This window comes from Amblyomma maculatum, chromosome 6 (assembly GCF_055883805.1).
Source record: "Amblyomma maculatum isolate TAMU_Amacu chromosome 6, ASM5588380v1, whole genome shotgun sequence".
Classification (NCBI taxonomy): Eukaryota; Metazoa; Arthropoda; class Arachnida; order Ixodida; family Ixodidae; genus Amblyomma; species Amblyomma maculatum.
Window position 1 is genome coordinate 153,437,101 of NC_139349.1, and position 19,976 is coordinate 153,457,076.

The 19,976-nt window shown below is 44.8% G+C and overlaps 1 protein-coding gene across 1 annotated transcript in view; it reads left to right on the forward strand.

The window, feature by feature from the left end:
• Positions 1–12,125, forward strand: part of lili (LMBR1-like protein lilipod) — a 79,597-nt gene extending 67,472 nt beyond the window's left edge. Inside the window, exon 15 of the mRNA XM_084607565.1 lies at positions 2,756–12,125. Coding sequence (XP_084463691.1) covers positions 2,756–2,964 — 209 coding nt within the window. The 3' untranslated portion in view covers positions 2,965–12,125. The remainder of the gene's footprint in view (positions 1–2,755) is intronic.
• The last annotated feature ends 7,851 nt before the right edge of the window (positions 12,126–19,976 follow it).

A 19,976-nucleotide genomic window follows, 5' to 3' on the forward strand; every position in this document is an offset into this window, starting at 1 on the left:
CGTTAACCCAAGACCCCAAGCGCGCCTTACGTTCTGCGCATGCGCATTTCGACGCCCCAAGCTCCTTGGGGGCCCCAAAGCTTGGGGCCCCAAAGCTTGGGGCCCCCTATTCTAAAACTCTCTAATGAGTTGCACTAAAGCGAGTAGTCTTCAGTACAACAGCGTAGCACACCGACAGCAGCAAAACGACAAAATGGCACCGCCAGTAATGTCGACTCGTGAAAAAACAAGAAAAAGCGCCCATCCAGCCACAAGTCTAGCCAAGCTGATTAATTAATGTTCATGGTGATGCTGCTTTTGGGTATCGCTATCGCGCCGCGTTCGTCTTATTTTCGTTTTCGAGCCTCGGTAGCTGCCCGAAGTTGTCCGAATTATCCGTTGTGCAGTCAAATCCGTCCGAATTAACGAGAGTTTCGTCCCATAGACTCCTATACATAATTCTGGGGACCAGGCGCGAAGGTCGAATTATGAATTAACGAGCTTTTACTGTACTTCAAATATCACAACCTGCATAAGTACATTCAAAAAGCACATTATAGATGTCCTAATAATATAAGGTGTTTTGTGCAGACATTGGCATGTACTTTAGTCATATGTCTGCTGAAGATATTGTTCTATTGTGTCCTTACTTTATCATATCCTTGTGTTTAACCATATTCATGTAGAAAATTTTTTGCATGTTATTAGAATTGTCCTGCATTATGCCACAGATTATTATTGAACGGAACTCTGGGTAATACTCTTGCATGTGTTGTACGTATTGCTACCATGCCGTGTATAGTATGAATGTTGTGAGTCTGTTAGTATTACTTTCGTTTCTGTTATTCGTATGCATTACCCTCTTGTTATGCGGAAATATTACTGCATTTGGCGCTGTAGCCTTCAGCTTTGACCCCTGCAGCAGACACTGTATCTGGTGCAATGGGAAGTGGGCATATCACCTGGCAGTCATGCGTAGGAAATCATGTTGAGGAGGGCAGAGTCTCCGTAGAAAGCAACAGTGGGGCCTTTTGGTAGTAATAAATAAAGACTGGGCAGTAGTGTTCAGTGCCGCGGCAGCTGTGCAGCAGCGGTTGGAACAAGCTAGGCAAGAGCTGTGTCGTCGGAGGCCTACCATGGAGCTGGCATAACTAAGGCATCGTCATTGAGAACATAGTCAATGATGACAGTTGTGAGCCCTTGACGTACAAGCCACATAATGTAGTCAGTGTTGTCAACTACAGGAAGCGCACATCATGGTGAACATATAGAATCTGGTGCTAGCTCAGTGTACACAATGTGGATGAAGCATTCGCAGCAAGAGATGAAGCAGACGTTAACGGGGAGTCCAAGGTCAGCTAATCAGGAGAACAACAAGTTTCATATTGTGCTGCCGGTCATCTGTGAAAACGTGCGCAGTGAATTGCTCCTTGAGCTTGATGAGAGGGTCATTGGCCTCTCAGAATGAGAAACCATTGTATGTAATTGTCACTTTACTTAGGCAAGAATGCAGAGTGAGACAAATGACAGAATAAATTACACCCATGTCGATAAGGGCCTTAATGAGGGCCTTAAGTACACTTCTTCAATAAATACTGTCAGTATGTTCAACAGGTGTCTGGGGAATTGCATTGTACATATGCAAAGTAGCTTTCCTTCCAAAAACTTTGTCTTTTAGTTTTCTACACTAGAAGCTCAGGTTTGAGAGACGGGAGGAAGCAGTCACGGTCAGTGAAAAGGTGAAGAGGAGCAGCATCGAATAAGACGAGAGTGTCGTGAAAAATCCTGAGGTTCTGAAAGCTAGATAAAGCAACGGGCATGGCTAAGGGTCGTGGCTAAGGTGTCAGGCTAAGGTGGCATGGCTAAGGTGTCAGGCTGGCATGCAAAGGCATGCTCGAAGGGAGCAGAACTGTATTATTCATCTCATGACAGACATGGGAAATATGTATGACCGTATATCCCGCATTAGCAGCACACAGGACAGAGGACAATTCAGTCTAGCTGGTGGCAAAATTGAGCTTCCGGGAACTACAGTGGCCTGCCCATAGAGCTCCTTCTTGTTATGGCACGAATAATAGAATGTAGTTTCTATCAGTGAGGACGTCGGTGTCACTAGGGTCTTTGGGTCTTGCTGGAGACAGCATGACTCAAGCTCGTCCAGGCATTGACAGGCCCTGTATTTGGGCCTATGATGTTTCATGAAAGCGCTTCCAACAACTTCATGCTTAGTTCTACTGTTGCCCGTAGGGTGCGATGAAGCTTTTTTCTTCAAGGAATGTGTGGCATCTTGAAGGAAACAGCATTATCCTAGATGCGCACAGTAGGATGAAGGAACAAACACAGCACTGGTTACTGATGCCACAAGAGTAATCACCTGAGTAGGCTCAGGAAGATTCCCCACAGGAAGGCCCAACAAACAAGTAAGCGAATTAAATCAGTTTGGGTGGGCTTCATCCTACTGTGCACGTATGTGTCTTAGATTGCGCTATTCACTTCGTGGTGCGTGAGAACGAACTAGGCTGCCAAGGTGTCTCAGATGTAATGGAGAAGGCCTCCCTGATAACTTTCTTTCTTCTCCCGAAAGGTCCTACTTCTCACTAGCACTGGTGGCTCATCCTTACTTGTTCCCATTTGAGGACAAGTAAGGACATAGTGTTACCAGTGAGAGCTTGAGAGTCTATGTTTCTGTTGCTTTTGCAGACCCTCTGTTGTCCCCCATTCATGCCTCGCATAACGCTTGCACACCTGATGCTGTTTTGTATGTGTGCGGATGCAGGCATCACCAACTTTGACCTGTTGGGTGACTTTGGCCGCATCGAGTGGCTGGCCAGCTTTCCCCTGGTGCTCACCTACAATCTGGTATTTGTGGCTGCGGCTGCCACCAGCTTGGTCACCAAGGTGACAGCTGCCGTGCGCACAGAGCTGCTGGGACGCCTGGCGGCGTGGAAGCCATCGCGGCTCTCACACCGAGCCAAGGACGACTGACTGCCAGCACAGACACCAAGTGTGAATGTTTCTTACGAAGGGGGTGCGCTGTTTCAGAGTACAAACCCAAAGTGCTCACAGCACGAATGGTAAAAAATTATGGCCTCCTTCACATCACTGGAAGAAAGCGCAGCTAAAGCTTATTTGGCATTGCTTGCTAGCATCGGGGCAATCGGACTCGAGCCTTGAATGGCCAGGAAACCTAAATGCCCCCAAACAGTGTGCACCTTCGATCAACAATTTTGTGTCTGCCTAGATTGTGGCATTGAGGGCCATGTGCTGTTATTTGGCTTGTGGACCCAAATCTGGACCAACATTAGCACAAGGTGCAGCTGCGGTTTGCCAAGTATGGACTCACTATTGGGACAAAGGCTGCCTGCTGGCCTACCAAGATTTTGTCCCTTGAGGTGCATTGAAGAGCAGAGACCTGCGATGGCAGTGTTTGTGCACAAAAACGTTCCATTTTTTTTTTGCTGGCTGAAATTTCTGCTTCGTCCAGGTCTTAAGGGGGTTGCCCTCGACATATTCACCGTCACTAATAGATTGACATGGTGTTAAATGCTAGCGCCCTGTTTTGCATAATTCACTGTCAGTTCCAAACTTTTATACTTTTAATCTCTATCACTTCTGTGCGTGCGCAAGTCTGGTGTTTGCAAGTCACGCTGTCAATGCACTGTGTGTAATAGCAATAACGAGTTTTATTGAGAGTTCCTAATTTTGTAGCTTTAATTAATAGCAGTTACATGGCATTACTTAGGTATGGTATTTAACTATTACAATATATATGTTGCGGTGCTCACTTGACTGTGCTGGTCCTTTGAACGGTGTTCTTGTCATTGTTCACTTGGTCCATTCCATGCCGCTAACAGCACTTGTGTTCAATTTTCAGTGGAACTGTCCAGTGGATGCTTCCCTTTTCTTTTAAAAGTATGTGCATTCTCTTTGCCATTCATATATTTTGTCACACCTCAAGAGAACAAAAATATATCCGCTAGTGCAGAAGGCACATTCCAGGTTGTCATAAACGGACCATATGAAAGAGATGGTAGACCTGTGCGTGCATGTGGCTTTCTGGTTGTCACTGCATGCAACGCAGACTGTTTCCACATTCTGCTCTGATGTGGTTGTGGGCTGTGGACTGCACCAACCCAGCATAAGGCTGCTTCTGTTTTTCATAATTTTCTTATTCTGTCTTTACACAATCCGTGGAGGCAGAGTGGGACCTCGAGTGGTTTTATTCTGCCTGTGCCAAGTCATTGGTCCCTTTGCTTTGCCAATAAGATGCGCTTGTGCACTGCGGTTTTACGACACTTTTTAGGCGTGTTGTGCAATGCATGTGCCAGAGAGGGAGAGAGAGGGGTCTCCTCTTGACTTTGTGTGCCCCTCACTTTTAGATGCTGCTAATTGCAAAGCCATCCTCTTTGAGCTGCAGTGCTTTATAGGCATCACTTAGACAGAAGGCGATACAAGGGATCTCAAGTCTAGCTTTGTCCTGTATGGCAAAGCCCATGACCACTGTCTCTCTCTTACGGGTGCACGGACCACTGCAGCAGAAGTAGAAGCTTAATCAGACTAATACTGTTTTGAGTATGCATCCTGTTTTGGCATTGCATAGCATTACTTTCCAATTGCAGTGGCTGAGCTAGGTCTGTTATTTTCCTTTCGTCACATTTAAGCTTCAATCTGTGGTGCTTTGTTCATGCTCAAGCTAATCATTACTTTACCTGCGCATGACATTTCAGCGCCACAGAGTAAGATTATGACTTCATTTGATCCTAGAATAGGTTAACAAATTTTACAGACAGAGCCAGTATTGCTCCTCATCATGCAAACTTGTTTATCTAAATGTCGAGGTCTTCATCTGCAAGTCTCGCATGTGCCAACACATAGCATCCGGAGAGGGCTAAGCTGATTGCTTATTCATCCTTAACCTGCATTAATTCAGTAATAATTTTTTTCTATTACATTTTGGCTGTTCGAGTACTTGCCCGACTCAGTGACAGTTGATAGGAAATGTGCATTGGTGAACCAAGGGAAAATGCTTCTGCGATGTCTGTGCCAGCAGTGGTTAATCTCTTGCTCCAAGAGGGTTGACGAGCATTCTGTGTTTCGCATATTGCAGTTGTCATTCTGCCGCTATCAGTACAGCTGTTGCAAAAGCATTGATTTTGCTCGGGAATCACTGCATAAAGTGCATGCTGGTAACTGAAAGAAAACACTGGTCTTGAAGCTATTTTCCTTTTTTCTAAACCATTAATAATGAAATTATACTAGCTTGCCCAGCTTTTTGGTCTACTCTCAAATGTACCACATTTTTTTCTATTAATTAGTTTCTGATTTATGCAATTTAATTAGTCATTGAAGGGACCCTGAATTAGTATTTATAGTAATGTTTTAATGCAAGCAATCCATAGAGGTGGTCTTTGCGAGTATTCGAGTCAAATTTGAGAGCTTTGTGTAGAGCCTATAATGTACAAATAATATTATGAAGTGCTCTAGGTGACCACTCAGAACCAGTTAAGGCGACACCCTCACCTGAGCATGTTTGTAGCCATCCACTTCCTGTTGACGTCAGCAGGGCTTGTGTCAAGTTGAAGTGGAGAGGAGGAGCATCATTTTTTTTATCACTGATATCTTCAGTGACCTTACAGCTAGCTTAAAAATGTTTGCTTTGTGCAGAAGACTGATGGAGTATCAATTGTTCGTGGATGTTTTCTTGTTTTAGGCATGAATTTTCATTGTCCCTTTAATTGTAGTAACCCAGTGCAGAGAAAATGGGTCAGCAAAAAGGAATTTTCAAAATATGGTTACATAGCTTTATTAGGAAAGAATGCAATGATCGAAGTAGCTTTTCTAGTTTGCCCAGATAAGCAGCTAAATCGAAATTTCACTATCAACATTCAAGATGCGCTTGTCAGGCTATCGGACCTTTGCGTAAACGTTAATCTTTTCATTGTCCCTTTAATTGTAGTAACCCAGTGCAGAGAAAATGGGTCAGCAAAAAGGAATTTTCAAAATATGGTTACATAGCTTTATTAGGAAAGAATGCAATGATCGAAGTAGCTTTTCTAGTTTGCCCAGATAAGCAGCTAAATCGAAATTTCACTATCAACATTCAAGATGCGCTTGTCAGGCTATCGGACCTTTGCGTAAACGTTAATCTTTGAAGCTTGATAGAGAAATTCTGCTGTGACCGTTGCAATCCCTGCACCTCCAGCTTCCTTTAGCAAACAGGTTTGAGTATTTAGTGCGAAGATTTGAGTGTTTACAATACTCTTAATAATTGGGCAGTATTATTTGACCAAAATTTGCTGACACTCACAGAAACATCTCAATATCATGAAAATGAGGAGATCGAAAATCTCTCTGACTCCGGAAGCTTGCCAACCTAAAAGTACTACAAAAGAAAAGTTATTGTCAAATGGCACTTGTGCACGCAGTTTGAGTGTGAACAAGCCTGGCATTAACCTGGAGAACCATTCTTTGCTTTTATTGTGAGCAATGCAGCACAGCTTCCTAGACATTGTATGGCAGGAGTTTTGAAACGGTTTTTGAAGTGGCCACCAACTGTGGGCTTTCTGTGGAGCAATTGGTTGTTTTTGTGGCATACGAGTCCTTGAGGGCCAGCCAACAAACCATAAACAATTTTTAAAAAATATTTGTTTCCGCACCTTTTGGTGATCATGAGGGCTGGTCTCGCGTGAATCCTGCCATGCAGCCTCATGCAACTCAGATGACATTTGTTGTGAGATGGACGAATGCATGTCATGCACTCTGCAATCACCTTCTGCTCTCATGTTTCAAGGCAGGGGAGGGGTGTGGGAAGTGCCCTAAAGAAAGTGATATGATTCAGATGACATATTTTCTGGATAGAGTGTATGGTCCCAGCCTGAATTTTTAGTCTTTTTTTTTTTTTTTTTGCGGCTTTATAAGTTGAAAGATCAAAGCAGACAGTGTGCTGTCCTATGTCACTGCAAGGTAAAGGTCCCCATGGGGATGAAATTTGTCGGAAGCCCTCCACTGCCGCACCTCTTTCTGTCTTCTTTCACTCCCACCTTCCTCCCTTCCTTTACAGTGTGCTTCAGGCATCCACAGAGAAAATGTGAGAGATACTGCACCTTCTCTTTCCTATAAGCCAATTTACATTTACAACGAACAAGGCTGTTCTCGAACACCCTCATCTCTGGTCCTGCCTAACCTAGACAGAAGTGAGGGTGACAGGCAGACCAATGTCAATCGGTATTTCTTACCCTTTTGAAAATAGTATGAGGAGTCCTTACACCTTCCTGATTGATTTCTTTGGCAGAGGTGCTAGTGTTAGAACAGCAGAAGTTCAGTGATATAAATCTCACACTCGTGAAGAATTTCGTGTCGTCTGAAGTTAAGTATTACCTTAATTAAAGAAAGTCAACAAAATCCGTGTACTGAAACAGCATGGAAAATGCATCCACTCAGATGTTTTTTGGCTGAGGCATTTGTTTGTATCCGCACGGCCATAGTTACGAATTCGTATTATCCCGAAATTTGTATGAACTAGTTTCATACCACCGAGGCTCTGCTGTAGTGTTACATGCGTCTGCTTTTGTGTACGCAGTTCCTATTGCTGGTTTGTGTCCTTATATGTGCATACCTTCTCGAGACCTGAGTAAGAATTAGATTTATGTGTGCGAATTCAAGCTGGCACACCCTCATTAATGTGCGCTCAAAATATTTTGCAGCTGTACTTTCCAAAGTTGTCTGTCCTTAACCTTTCTCCATAATCTGGGCCAGAAAGATACATTTCATGGTGCCCATTCAGGGCAATAGATGTTCGACAGAATACATAACCAAATCAAAGCTTCTAATCGTGCAAGTGTGAGAACTGGTTGGTTATCTGACCACTGGGATGATTTTTGTCAAGGCAGCAGATTGAAATGGTGATGATGGGAAAACGCAGTGAGTTGGAAACACAACAGCCATTGTGGGTTCCATGTACCTGCTGAGCATGTGGAATGATTGCAGGAGGACAGCCACATTTTCTGCTTTGTAATAAGGGAGTAATTACTCATTGCATCCACCCAAGCGCAGCCATACGGCTACAAAGGAAAGTTATACAGCTTTCTCAGAAACTCTCAGCTTTCCCAGCTTTCTCTGCTTTGTGTCGTAATTCACTGCGCTGGTTGGCACGCCCTCATTGTGATGTATGGGAGAAATGTGGCTGTATTATTTTTGGGGAGGTTGAAGCGCAGTTGCGGTGCTTGTGAGATATGCTAAGAGAAAAAGATGTGCTAGTGTGAAATGCGTGCGCTTGCTGTTTCCGCCTGCGAAAACTTCACAGGTACTAGACATACCCAAAAAAATGTAGCTTAGAAGAGGGTATAATGCGTTGACAGAGAGAACACTGAGGCAAGAGAATAATGGAAGAAAAAATTTGGGGGCATCGAATGTACACCTGTAACAGCATGACGTAGCAGCCTTAATGGCTACCACTTATGAATCCCGATTTGTGTATGTGTACTTTGTTATTTGCTTAATCAGTAACCCCTTAACTGTGCTTTGTTTTATCTCACTGATACTCACCAGCATCCAGACGTAAGCTACCACATTAGTGAGATATAAAGCCTCACTTTAACGAATCTAAAATGTGCCTACGTGGTCTATAGGGGTAGCTTTTCCGATTTCTATCTCACCTTCCCATCTCGGACGACCTGCCTGAGTTGGCATGCCACGTGATGTGGTCTTGTGATGTGACATAATCAACAGGCCAGACAGGGCCATGCCACCTGCCAGTTGCCACCTGGCAGAGCCATGCCAGTGATTTGAGTGCCGGCTCTACTACTCAGGGTGTAACTTCGAATTTTGCCAGTCTGGGTCCGAATGACCTCAGCCTGATAAGTGCCCACCGAAATTTCGCACAGACGCTGCACCTTCCTTTCCCCAAAAACCAACTTAAACAAAGAACATAAGCAATATATTGCAAAATGAAAAGGCAGTGTTGAAGACAGTATCGCGTCTGTACTCTTATGTGAACCTTGAGCATCCCCCTAATTCAGACTGTCCAATTGTGTACAACCTTTCTGTACCATACAAAACGATGCTCAACAAAGTTTTCGCTCCTACAGCTAGGTTCAAACATGCCTAAGCCCCCACCATTTTTTAGCTCTCAATGCCAAACCCGGATTATCCAGAGAACAGGCCTTTTAACATAGCGGTACAACAGTAACCTTTTGTGTTCTTTGTCATCATTCTTTCTTGGTAGTTGTCTTACTACTATAACAACTTTATATTTTAACCCTTTAACCGCTAACATCGAGGTGTACTCGTACCAATATTGGCAATGACGAGTCACACTAGACCGCCCGATGTCATGCTCCAGTTGCCAAAGATCTGTTACTGTCTACAGTTGCATTGGTTGCAAGTTTCAACACTAGGACCAGTAGTTGCCCATGAAAAATTGTGTTCTGCAGCCTTAACGCCTGTTTTAGACTGGAAAGCAGTGATTTCGTAATTAATGGCAATGTCCGTGAAGAATGCCAATGATGAGAATGCCCTAAGAAAAATAGCTACTTCTCGGAAGATTTCTGACAGCAGCATCGCTGATGACCTAGAATATTTTTCTGACACTGGCACTGACTTTCTACACGACATTCATGCATTCAGGAGAAGCTGATGGCTTAATGTGATGGTATGCAAATTTTTTGTGTTAATTGTTACCAGAAACCAGTTGCATAACATAATTCCAGATTTAAAATTGCATGGAAAAATTAACTATTAAAAATTTGGTAATTTTAGTAGATTTTTCGGGAGTTGATTTGGCATTAAGGAAAGAAAGCAACAGTGGAGGACGTTTTTACGTACTGAGTTCATTGTCGCATTATATTTTATGATGTCCTAATGTTACTTTTGATGTAGAGTTTTTATAATATAAAAATATTATGAAACAGTAGAAGCAGAAGTCAAGACCTCTAGTGTTTCATTGTTTGGCTAAATTAATTACTGCTAATAACAGCTTCCATTTGTCATCAGTGACCAAAAACAAGCTTGAAATTTACAATTATCAGTGGGCATATGAGCTCATGACAACGCGTGTAAAGTTGCCTCTAGAGATTGCCTCATTTGAGGCCGTGGAATGGGGAATTTCAAAAATTAATTAGGCTGAAACAATAAGCTATTTGATTGTAAAGTTTATGACAAAGGATTATAACACTTTTATCCATCGATGTCAGAAAAATCTTGGAGTCACCTTTAAACGGCAGGCTGATTGTGTAAAGGCTCATTTTAATTCATTTCTGTCTGCTCAATTCCGTGTGACATCTGTTTGTGCATTCATCAAACCTAGTGCATGTGGCACAGAAAATAGGTTATGCTCATGAAATGTTACTTGCACTGTAGAAGTCTCAGATGTGAAGCATGACTCCAGCCTCTGAATGGTGTGATAGGAGAAACTCCATGACAACAAATAAGGGCACAGATATGATCACTCATTGCTCATTGGCTCCATGGGGCAGTGGCATAACGCACTTTAGAATGTATAAGAGGGCTGCTGGAGCCGTTTAGATCACCACTGATATTTTCTTGGTTTTTCTTCTGCATTCAAGCCCAACACCACACAAATAATTTATGACATCCCATTGGTATGCGTGCTATCTCTTAGGCTAGATTTTGAGATGCTTTTGAGCTGAAATGGCTGTTTAAAAAGCTGCAAGACAAGCTTGGATGTGAAACCAGAAGCTAGTGTGCTGTGCTGCTCTCAGTGTAGAATTTCATGGTTGTGAGACCTCATAGAGAATGTTTTCTGATACCTTCCAGACTAGATATAGATGCTGAAGTTGGAGCCCTCCGTTCGACCTTCTATTGGTCCAGCCTGTATATGGGCCTTGTTCACAGTATGATTAAAGAAGATGGCATTTGTGTAAATACAAGCGTGCTTTCCCTCCAAATTAGATTTGTGCTATTGAAAAGGAGCTATTAACTTTGAGAAGATTAAAAGAGGAGGGGAAAGGGCATGTGCGGAAGCTCTGTGATATTATTTACCATGTTCTTTTGTAAACACTGGTTGAATTCAGGTACTTTTTGGTAATCATTTATCCTGTGTCTTGGTCTATAGTACGACATTTTTGTACTGCTCTCCTGCCGCTGTGGCTCAGTGGTTGGGGTGCTTGGCTGCTGGTCTCGAGGACGTGGGTTCAATCCCAGCAGCAGCGGTGGCATTTTGATGGAGGCAAGGCGCAAGGCTCCGATATACTCTGCAATGTCAGTGCATGTTAAAAGGGCCTTGGCAGTCTTAAGTTTCTGGAGCCTCCCCACTATGGCATCCCTCATACCTAACGTAAACCTTATAACCTTTTATACCATTGCACTCTTGCTATGGGGTGTGGACAAATGTATGTGCAGGCACATTTTTATCCTTTCTGCTGTAGTGATGTGTGTACGAGGTGTTGCCGTATGGGCTGTGTCGGATCAAAAACTGATGTGTGGGAGAAAAGACAACTCAAGCAGTCATTTCAGTAGAACACCTTCCACTTTCATCACTGCAAAGCAGGAGAGCCCAGCAAGTAGACCTCTTAATACCCCTTCTACATTAGCATCACCTACATTTAGCCCATTTCGTTCATTGTATTCTAGTCTGTTCAATGCAATTGTGATAACTTGCATGGCATTTTGTTCACTGCTCCTCTTGAGCGGTGCCACAAGGCAGTGCATGTGTAATAGTATGTCCTGGTGTAAAGAGTTATCTGTATGTTGTACTGAATTACTCTGATATGGGCTGCTCTTATGAAGGAACGCATTAAGTTGGGACCCATTACAACTCTTAAGCTCGAGAGGAAATATGGCACAAACCTGCGTAATATGTGTGCTTCATTGTCGGTATGACCTAGCAGTGGAAATCAGTTTCTTACCGGATGCATCTCAGTGCAAAGTTGCTCGCTTATGAGAAGGTGCATTGACTGGTGGTGTGAAACATTTTCATTGCTTTCCAGACAGTTTTGTGTTTAGTGGCGTGTTCTTGTGATACTTCTTAACAGTTCAAACAAGGCTGTTTTTACTGTGAGTTGTACACACAGTGAAGTTGGTGTGCCTTTAGGCATTTAATATGGTTTTTTTTTTTTGCTTCTAGGCACTGTCAACACTCTACACATTTTATCGAAACTACTGCTCAATAAAAGAACATTAATCATGTATTTATGCCGTCACTTTTGTTTTGAATGAAACCAGTGGCAGGAAATCTGCTTTTACTCACAGCTGCTCTAATTTTAAGATGAAGCTGTAGATACTGCTGTTACACTGCTTCACAAAAGCTGCTCTAGTTACGCTACTGCTCAGTGGCGCATAGAATGCTCTATTTGGGAGTCTGACCCTTTGGCTGCGTTTGGGATAACTCCCATGGAACCTCCTTTGAGACCACTTGGGTAACAGCTTCTAAATTTCTTTTGGAGCTGGCTCGGTACAAATGCATATCCTTCTCTTTGAAACTGCTAGACAGGGTTTGTTTCAGACATCTGCAGAACAATTGCCACATACCACTGGTGAGTCTGTTGACTGCATTCAGTGAAACTGCAATGGCAGTTATCATCATCAGCCAGACTATACCCACAGCCAGGCAAAGGCCTCCCCATATCTTTCCTTAACCCAATTGTGTGCTAGCTGCATCCATTTGACCCCCGCAAAGTTCTTGACCCCTCACCCACCTAATTTTTTGCCGCCCTTTGCTAGGCTTTCCTTCCCTTGGAATCCAAATTGTTGCCCTAAGCGACCATTGATTATCCTCTTTTTGCACTACATGTCCTGTACATGCCCATTTCTCCTCCTTGGCTTCAAGTAGAATGCCACTAACTTGAGTTCTCTGACTCAGTCTACATGTTTCCTATCTCTTTAAGGTTGCACCTACAATTTTCTGTTCTATAGCTCTCTCTGTTGTCTTACAGAACTGTATAAGAGAAAATGTTACGTGCACATACATGGTGCAAATGCTATCTGGGGACTCGTGGTGAAAAAATATCTTGTAACCACTGCTGTGTGCCTTTTTGTACGTCACTGAGATGGCAGTGGTGGAAGTTGTCATTCCATTGCTTTTCTGCTGTCAGCAGAACTGCATTTGGTCTGTTGCCACCAGATTAAGTGCAGAAACTGAATTCCCAGATAAAAATGGGCACTCCGCAGAATTGTCTTAGGTATCAGTATTAGGTGAAAAAGCCCTTCTCTAGTAAGATTACTGTTGTGTAGCTGGAAGACAGGAGATTTCAGCAGCTGGAATTTGGTGTAAATTCAACTATTTTTTATTTAGCATTTTGGGTAGGAAAAAGCAGTACGGCTGCACCATGATAGCTTGCTGATCCTGACTTGGGGCCCAAGATGTCCAAGATGAGAATAAAGGATAGTGAAATGCAGGTATGCGAGTACGGCCGCTGTTGCACTTTCATACACTTGTTCATGCACTGACCTGGAGGATCGAAAAAATGAGCGTCTTGCTTCGCTGAAGTGTCATGATCGCCGTAGGTATATCTGGGATGAACATAGAAGCCACCATTGAGGGGGACACGAAGGTGCTTCTAGGCTGAAAAATTAGCATAACAAGAGGTATTGCGCATTCCCACAATGGTCGAGCTGCCAAAGAATTTTGAAGTACTGGCTCCTTACTAAATGTATGATGATTGCTTTTCTAAACGAAATCACTGGCATACAAAATGCCTTTCATCCTCTCCAACAAATCCGGCAAAGATCTCTGATCTTAAGATCCGTCAACTGACATAAACTAAGTACTGCCAGCAGATCGAGACCAGCTAGACCAGGTCCCAGTCTCGGAGTAAAAGACTGACTGTTTCCGCCCTCTTCAGAAAGGTCCGAGAGAGGCCAGTTGCCAAACATTGAATCATAGCCAATAAGCACGCCCTACCTCTCCGCGAAAGCCCTATATGTGTTGGCGAGAGAAAGCGAAGTCGTCTGGGACCAAGTGGATGCTGGTTGTATCAACTCTTCCACACAAAATTCTCATCAATGGACCTTTAGACTGGGTACTAGCAGGTCGAAGGCGATTAGAGAGACCGAGAGGCGGGCTCGGCCCGGCCCGAAAGCCCGGGCCCAGCCCGTTGAAATTTGGTGTTTTGCTGGGCCTGGGCTGGGCTCGAGCTTGAAGTGGCACGCCCGGGCAGGCTTTGGCTGGCTGTACACTGCCTCTTTCGGGAAGGAAGAAATCTTGCTGCTAAAATCATTAAAGTGGTTTATGAGCAAACGACTAATAGTACATTTTTTAATGGCGAATGAGAGAACGCTCATTTATAGACCGAGTTTAATCAGCTGCACTCAGTGGTTTGTCCAAGTAACTTAGGTGCGCACACCTCTCGGCACTCAACAACACGAGCGAAAAACTTAAAAAGAAAATATACAAAACCTTGCAGCGCGCTCTGCTACTGTGTAGGTCTTATGGAGCACTGCAACGCATGACACACATCTGGCTTACATAAGCACGTGCCTACTAAAGTACACAGCTCTGCTTGCTTGGGATTTTTCAGCCATCAGTGAGCACACTTCAGCATATTAGCCGAAGGCACTCTTCTATCATTTTGATTTCGTGTTGCCACCAACGACTGGACTTATGAAGCCTCATAAGATTCACTGGAGAAGAACCTTTAATCAGTCTTCCCCCCCTCCCCCCCCCTAAAAAAATCTCTACGCTACGAAAAACTCAACTGAATAAGAGCATTTTGCTTTAGGAATCTTCGGGTATTCAAACACGCACTGATGCAAAATAAACAGGCGTTTTTTTTTTTCGTCTCCATAAAAATGTGGAGAGCGGCCATGAGTTATTCAATAGAATATTGCTGCACAAGAGATTTTGTTCCTTTTCCTGCCCTTGATGACACAGGTTCCTGTGGCATAGTTGCCGGGGGCAGTCTCTTTGTGTGTGATTAAGCAAATAACTTCCCCCAAGAGCTAATTGATAATATGGAGCCATATTTAAAATCCCTGTAATCCATAGCTTTTGAGCATGCATGAGCATAATAGCTTTAACTAAGATGGCATGCCAGAAATTTCTTCACCAGGCATTTGCTTCTGCCAGTATTTAACAATGCCCTCCTCAGCTCAGAAGAATATTTTGTCACATTTTTCTCCCATCTTGGTTTGTTACTATGTACCATTTGAGCAGCATTTAATTCAATAGTACTATCAGTCCTATGCAGGGCTAAGATAGGAGTGCTTTGCTGAGATCAAAAGTACACTCATAGCAGTAAATTAGAAAAAAGCATTACACATGAAATACAGTCATGACCAAAGGAAAAATTATGTGAACAGCATACCTACCGTTGCTAATCCAGCAATTGGGACAACAGAGAGAATTACTTATGGCTCTTAGCATATACAATATTATTGGTAAGTTTATTACAATCTTGCTTCGGACATAGTGGCTAGCACACGTGGAAGACGCATACAGAAGGTAGGTGGACATTTCCTCGTGTGATAGCCACTGCATCCAATCCTAGCAACCAACAAGCCCAAATAAGCCCTGGTAGTGCAGTCTTGCGTTCTTTCAATAAAAAAGGAATGCTTCATGCAGTCGTTTGAAAATCGCATCCATTCTGTGTGTTTAGAATTTTCGTTCTGTGCTCTTTGGGATGTGGACTCTGTTATATAACGTTATGTCAATCAGGACTAGGTCATTTATGATGGAATAAATAAATGTGAAGCGTTCTCTTTTTTCGCTTTAACTGTATATTTTTAAGGAGTCCGCGCAGACTGGGTGCCAGGCCAGGCCGAATCTGGTCTTTATGGTGCGGGCCTGGTTCGGGCCTGCTTTATGTCAGCTCAGGCCTGGGCCGGGCACGGGTTTAGATCCATGGGCCCGGGCTGGGCTCGGGCCGCAAAATCATGTGCAGAGCTCTATTCGAGCTCTCAGGGCTTCAGCGTACCCACGTGACGCTGTGACTTCACACCTCACGTGACACATATACTAGGGTGAGCTGGGCTACTACCAACTCGAGTGGTCAGCGTAGCACAATCGCAGCCGCGGCACAGCGCGTGACGTCACACCCCACGTGACACAAAAGCTGGCAGGAGCTGCCAACTTGGGTTTCTCGTTTCACATGGGACGGTTATGTCAGAATCAGCCTGCTAGCTAACCCTGGCATTCACGTTACTCCTAGGCCACTAAGGCACGTTCATACGGCTTGGCTAAAGCGGGGCTTTATATGTGGGCTGAGGAAGAATGCTCGGTCACCCGAGCAGAATGTTTTCGCTGGTTCAGCAGCGATGAAACCTTGTAATTTTCCCCCTCTTTTTCATCTCTATTTTCTCCTTTGTCCGCACGAGGCAGCGGAGGTGGCTGCAGCCAGAGGCAGTAGCAGGCTCGTCAATTTCTTTTCCTTCTTCGCAACAACACTGCCTCTGGATCTGTATCCAGAGTGTGGCTGCTCCTCGCCCTACGGAGCTGTGAATGGTAGGCCATCGCTATTAGCGGCGGGGGCTCGCCTGCCAACAGCGGTTGTACCTGTTGTAGGCCGTCATTGCACCTGCCACCGCTTCGGTGGCGGACGACGATTGCTGCGACACTCTAATTCCTCCCTCTTCTTTTTCTTTCTTGATCCGCACGAGGCGATGTTGGTAGAAATATTTATTGTCATATATACAAATAGTGGGGGCGAAGCCCCCGGAATGACACCTAATTGGGTGCCCTTGCAACACGGGAGAGCCCTTACAAAGCAAAAGAAAGTCCTTGGAGATCAGTCCTGCTCATAGCCCTGGAGATGATCCAGCGTGGGTCTTCATTTGAAGTGCTGTTCATATGAGACTCAAGACTGCTACGTTCGGTGATGGGGGATGTGGAATGGGGGCATGCCAGAAGGATGTGTAGGAAGTCTCCTGGTTTACCGCAAAGTCTGCATGATGAGAATTGATCTTCGTGCATGGTATCGAACATGCAAGGTTGGAGCAGTTCGAGCCTGCAAGTTTTGGCAGTGTGCGGACTGCGCTATGCATGAGGGATGGGGCTGGGGATATTCCCTTCGTTTGTCCCAGTATGGTCCCGGGGTAGTAGGAGAGAATATCACGGAAGGAAAGCAGGCGCTCCCCGGCCCTATTCCTCTAGCCCGGAATGTAAGACCTAGGGCCGATTTTAACTTCCTCATTGCCAGGAAGGCCGGCATTTACTGGCGTCCAGTTGAGGCTTATGAGGCGCCGATTGAGTTGCCAGAAGCGTAATAAGCGAGCAGCGGTGTAGGATATATAGCCGTTGGCGTAATTTAGTGGCAGATTTGGGATCAGATAATTTTTGTGGCAGGTGTAGAAATGAGAGCAAGCGCGATGGCTGCCTATTCTGCTTCTGTGGCGGAACTGGCGATTATCGAGCTGGAAGTAAGCAGCTTTGCTTGATTGTCGGCTGGACTATAATACGGGAGCCTGACATATTCCGCTGAGTCCACGGTAGACCACTTCTTGGTCCTAGCTTATACTGTCGATTCTTTGGCCCTCGTCTCGCTCATATGGTGCATGTTTTTAGGAATGGTATAACGTCAGTAGGGTGTGCAACTAGGCTAAGATTTAATTGGAATAATAGAGTACGGCCAGCCAATGAATTGGATAAACGGGATACTTCTGCCGTTAATGTAGCCTCTCTAAGTTCCTCGAAAGTGTTATGTACACCGAGTTGAGGCGTTGGATGAACTGGTCAAGTCGTAAGCCGTTTTTGTGCAACTTCGTAGGAGCGCATTCACCCGGTCTCTCTCCTTTACTTGAGGGGGAAATATGGGAGGGCATATGTGGCGCGGCTTGATTATCATGTAAGCCTGGGTGAGGCGAGTGAGTGAGTGAGTGAGTGAACTTTATTAACTGCTCGGGGATCTTTTTCTTCGCCTCTTCAACCGAGGCTGACGAGCAGTTGGCGCCCCCAGTCCAGGGTACCACTGGCTTTCGCCAGTTTGCGAGCTCTTGTGATCAGGTAGAGCTGAGCCTCCGGGTCAGAGCTGGCCAGCAAAGCCTCCCACTGTCTTTCATTTGGGTTTTCAATTTTTTGTAGTTGATGTGAGCTGCATTCCCATGTTATGTGGTACAGGGTAGGGGTCTTCCCGCACCACGGGCACTCGTCTCTGAATGTCGTGGGATGCATCATGTGTAATATGTGTAAATTAATGAAGGTGCCCGTCTGTAGCCGCCTCAGATCTATGGCCTCCTTGTTGCTGAGCTTTTTATGCGGCTCCGGATATACTTTCCGCAAGCCTCTGTAGTGTTGTAGTATTGTGGTGTAGTCAGGGTCAAGCGGAATCAGGTCCTCTGTCGCGAGACTGTTGGGCGCACGGTAGGTTGCATGTCCTCGTGCTACCCTGTCTGCGTACAAATTCCCCGTGATCCCTGCATGCCCCAGAATCCACACTAGTGTTTGAGTGTATTGCTTTGTTTCGCTCACGTAATACAGTCCGGCGGTTGGCTATGCGGCGAATCAGTCGGGTGGCAGCAAACCATCTCATATTCATTAGACATTCAGTGAACATGTCCACCACTACCCAGTCAAAAAAAATCAATGGGTCCAATTGGGAAGACCAGCCAGATTGAATTGGTTCTGCCAATCCCAAATGGTTTGTCCAATGGGTACCGTACAACCCAAATGATTTCTCCACTCCCAATTGGGAAGCCCAGTTGGTTTCCTCACTCCCAATTGGGACGCCCAGTTGGTTTCATATGACTCCCAATTGGGAATGAAGAAACTATTTGGGGGTCCCAATTAGGATTGAATAAACTCATTGAGCTAATGGGAAGTCCAATGGGTTACTTCAATCCCAATTGGGGTTCCTTCGCTCCCAATTGGGACGCCCATTTGAAACGAATTGGGCTTCCAACTGGGCTTCTCATTGATTTTAATTGGTCCTAAGCAAACATTCCCAATTGGGAAAAACAAGTCAGTGATATCCTTGACTGAGATGTGCACAGATATACATACCTCTATTAAGAGACAACAGTGAAAAATTTAAGTTCTTATAAAAAGTATATGCCGATTAATCTTATTGATTATATCATGTTCACTCTAAGTGCAGGCATAATTAAATAAGTTAACTCTGAATAACAAAAATATGTCACTGGTCCTAGCAGCACTGTTCAGAGAATGGAGTATATAAGTCTGCAACTTGTGGATATATTGTCACGTAGTGGTGACGAGGTCGACGACACACATGAAGGGGTCGATGATCCTTAGCAAATTCCAATAGGGAGCGTTATTGGTTCTATAAGAATCGGTGTTGGTTCTGTAGGTATTCAATGTGTTGTATCTGCATTTCTATGGGACTTGTGCAGAAACTTATAAATCTTATAGACTGGTACATATTTGTCCTATAAGCAATAGTATTGGTTTCATAGGTTTATCTGTGGGTTGTATAAGAAAAGTATCAGACTAGTGCAGAAGCCCATACATCTTATAGGCTGACATGCTTGTCCTATAGACCACTACATATTGGTTCATGTGTCTGATACACCAGTATGCCTTTGTTTATGGGTCTTACATGCAGGATCAGTCAGTTGGAGATTTTAGGTCTTTTTCATTGTTTCCTTTTCCATCTCGGACACATCCCCAAAACTCACGCATTCATCCAGTTTATTGAGTGTTGCCGTAACCTACAATATTAGCCGTAATAACAATTGAGAACGCCGCGACACAACATATTCTCACTTAATTCTGCGCGAGGTCTCAACAAACTACGTACGGTTGGAGCCGCAAGACGCGCCACGCTGTTGCTACTGGATCACTGAATGGTGGTGAAATGGATTGAGAGGCGCGCGTCCAAGCTACTGCAACCGCCGCCGAAGCGAGAGGAGTCGACGTCGGGCACGCGACGAGTACGGCTCGAGCTGCCGCCGCGGTAGGAACCAAAGCTGGAGTTTGCTCCGCGACGCCAGCGCTCGGTTTCCAGCGGAGCGGAGAGGAACTACAAAACCTACGCGCATCCGCGCCCGCGCTGCGCGCGGCTGTCTGCGGAGTTTGCGCAGCCCGCTCGCTCGGGAGCGCGTGCTACAGGCAGCCGCACGTGCAAGCGGAGCGGGAGAAGGAGAGTGAG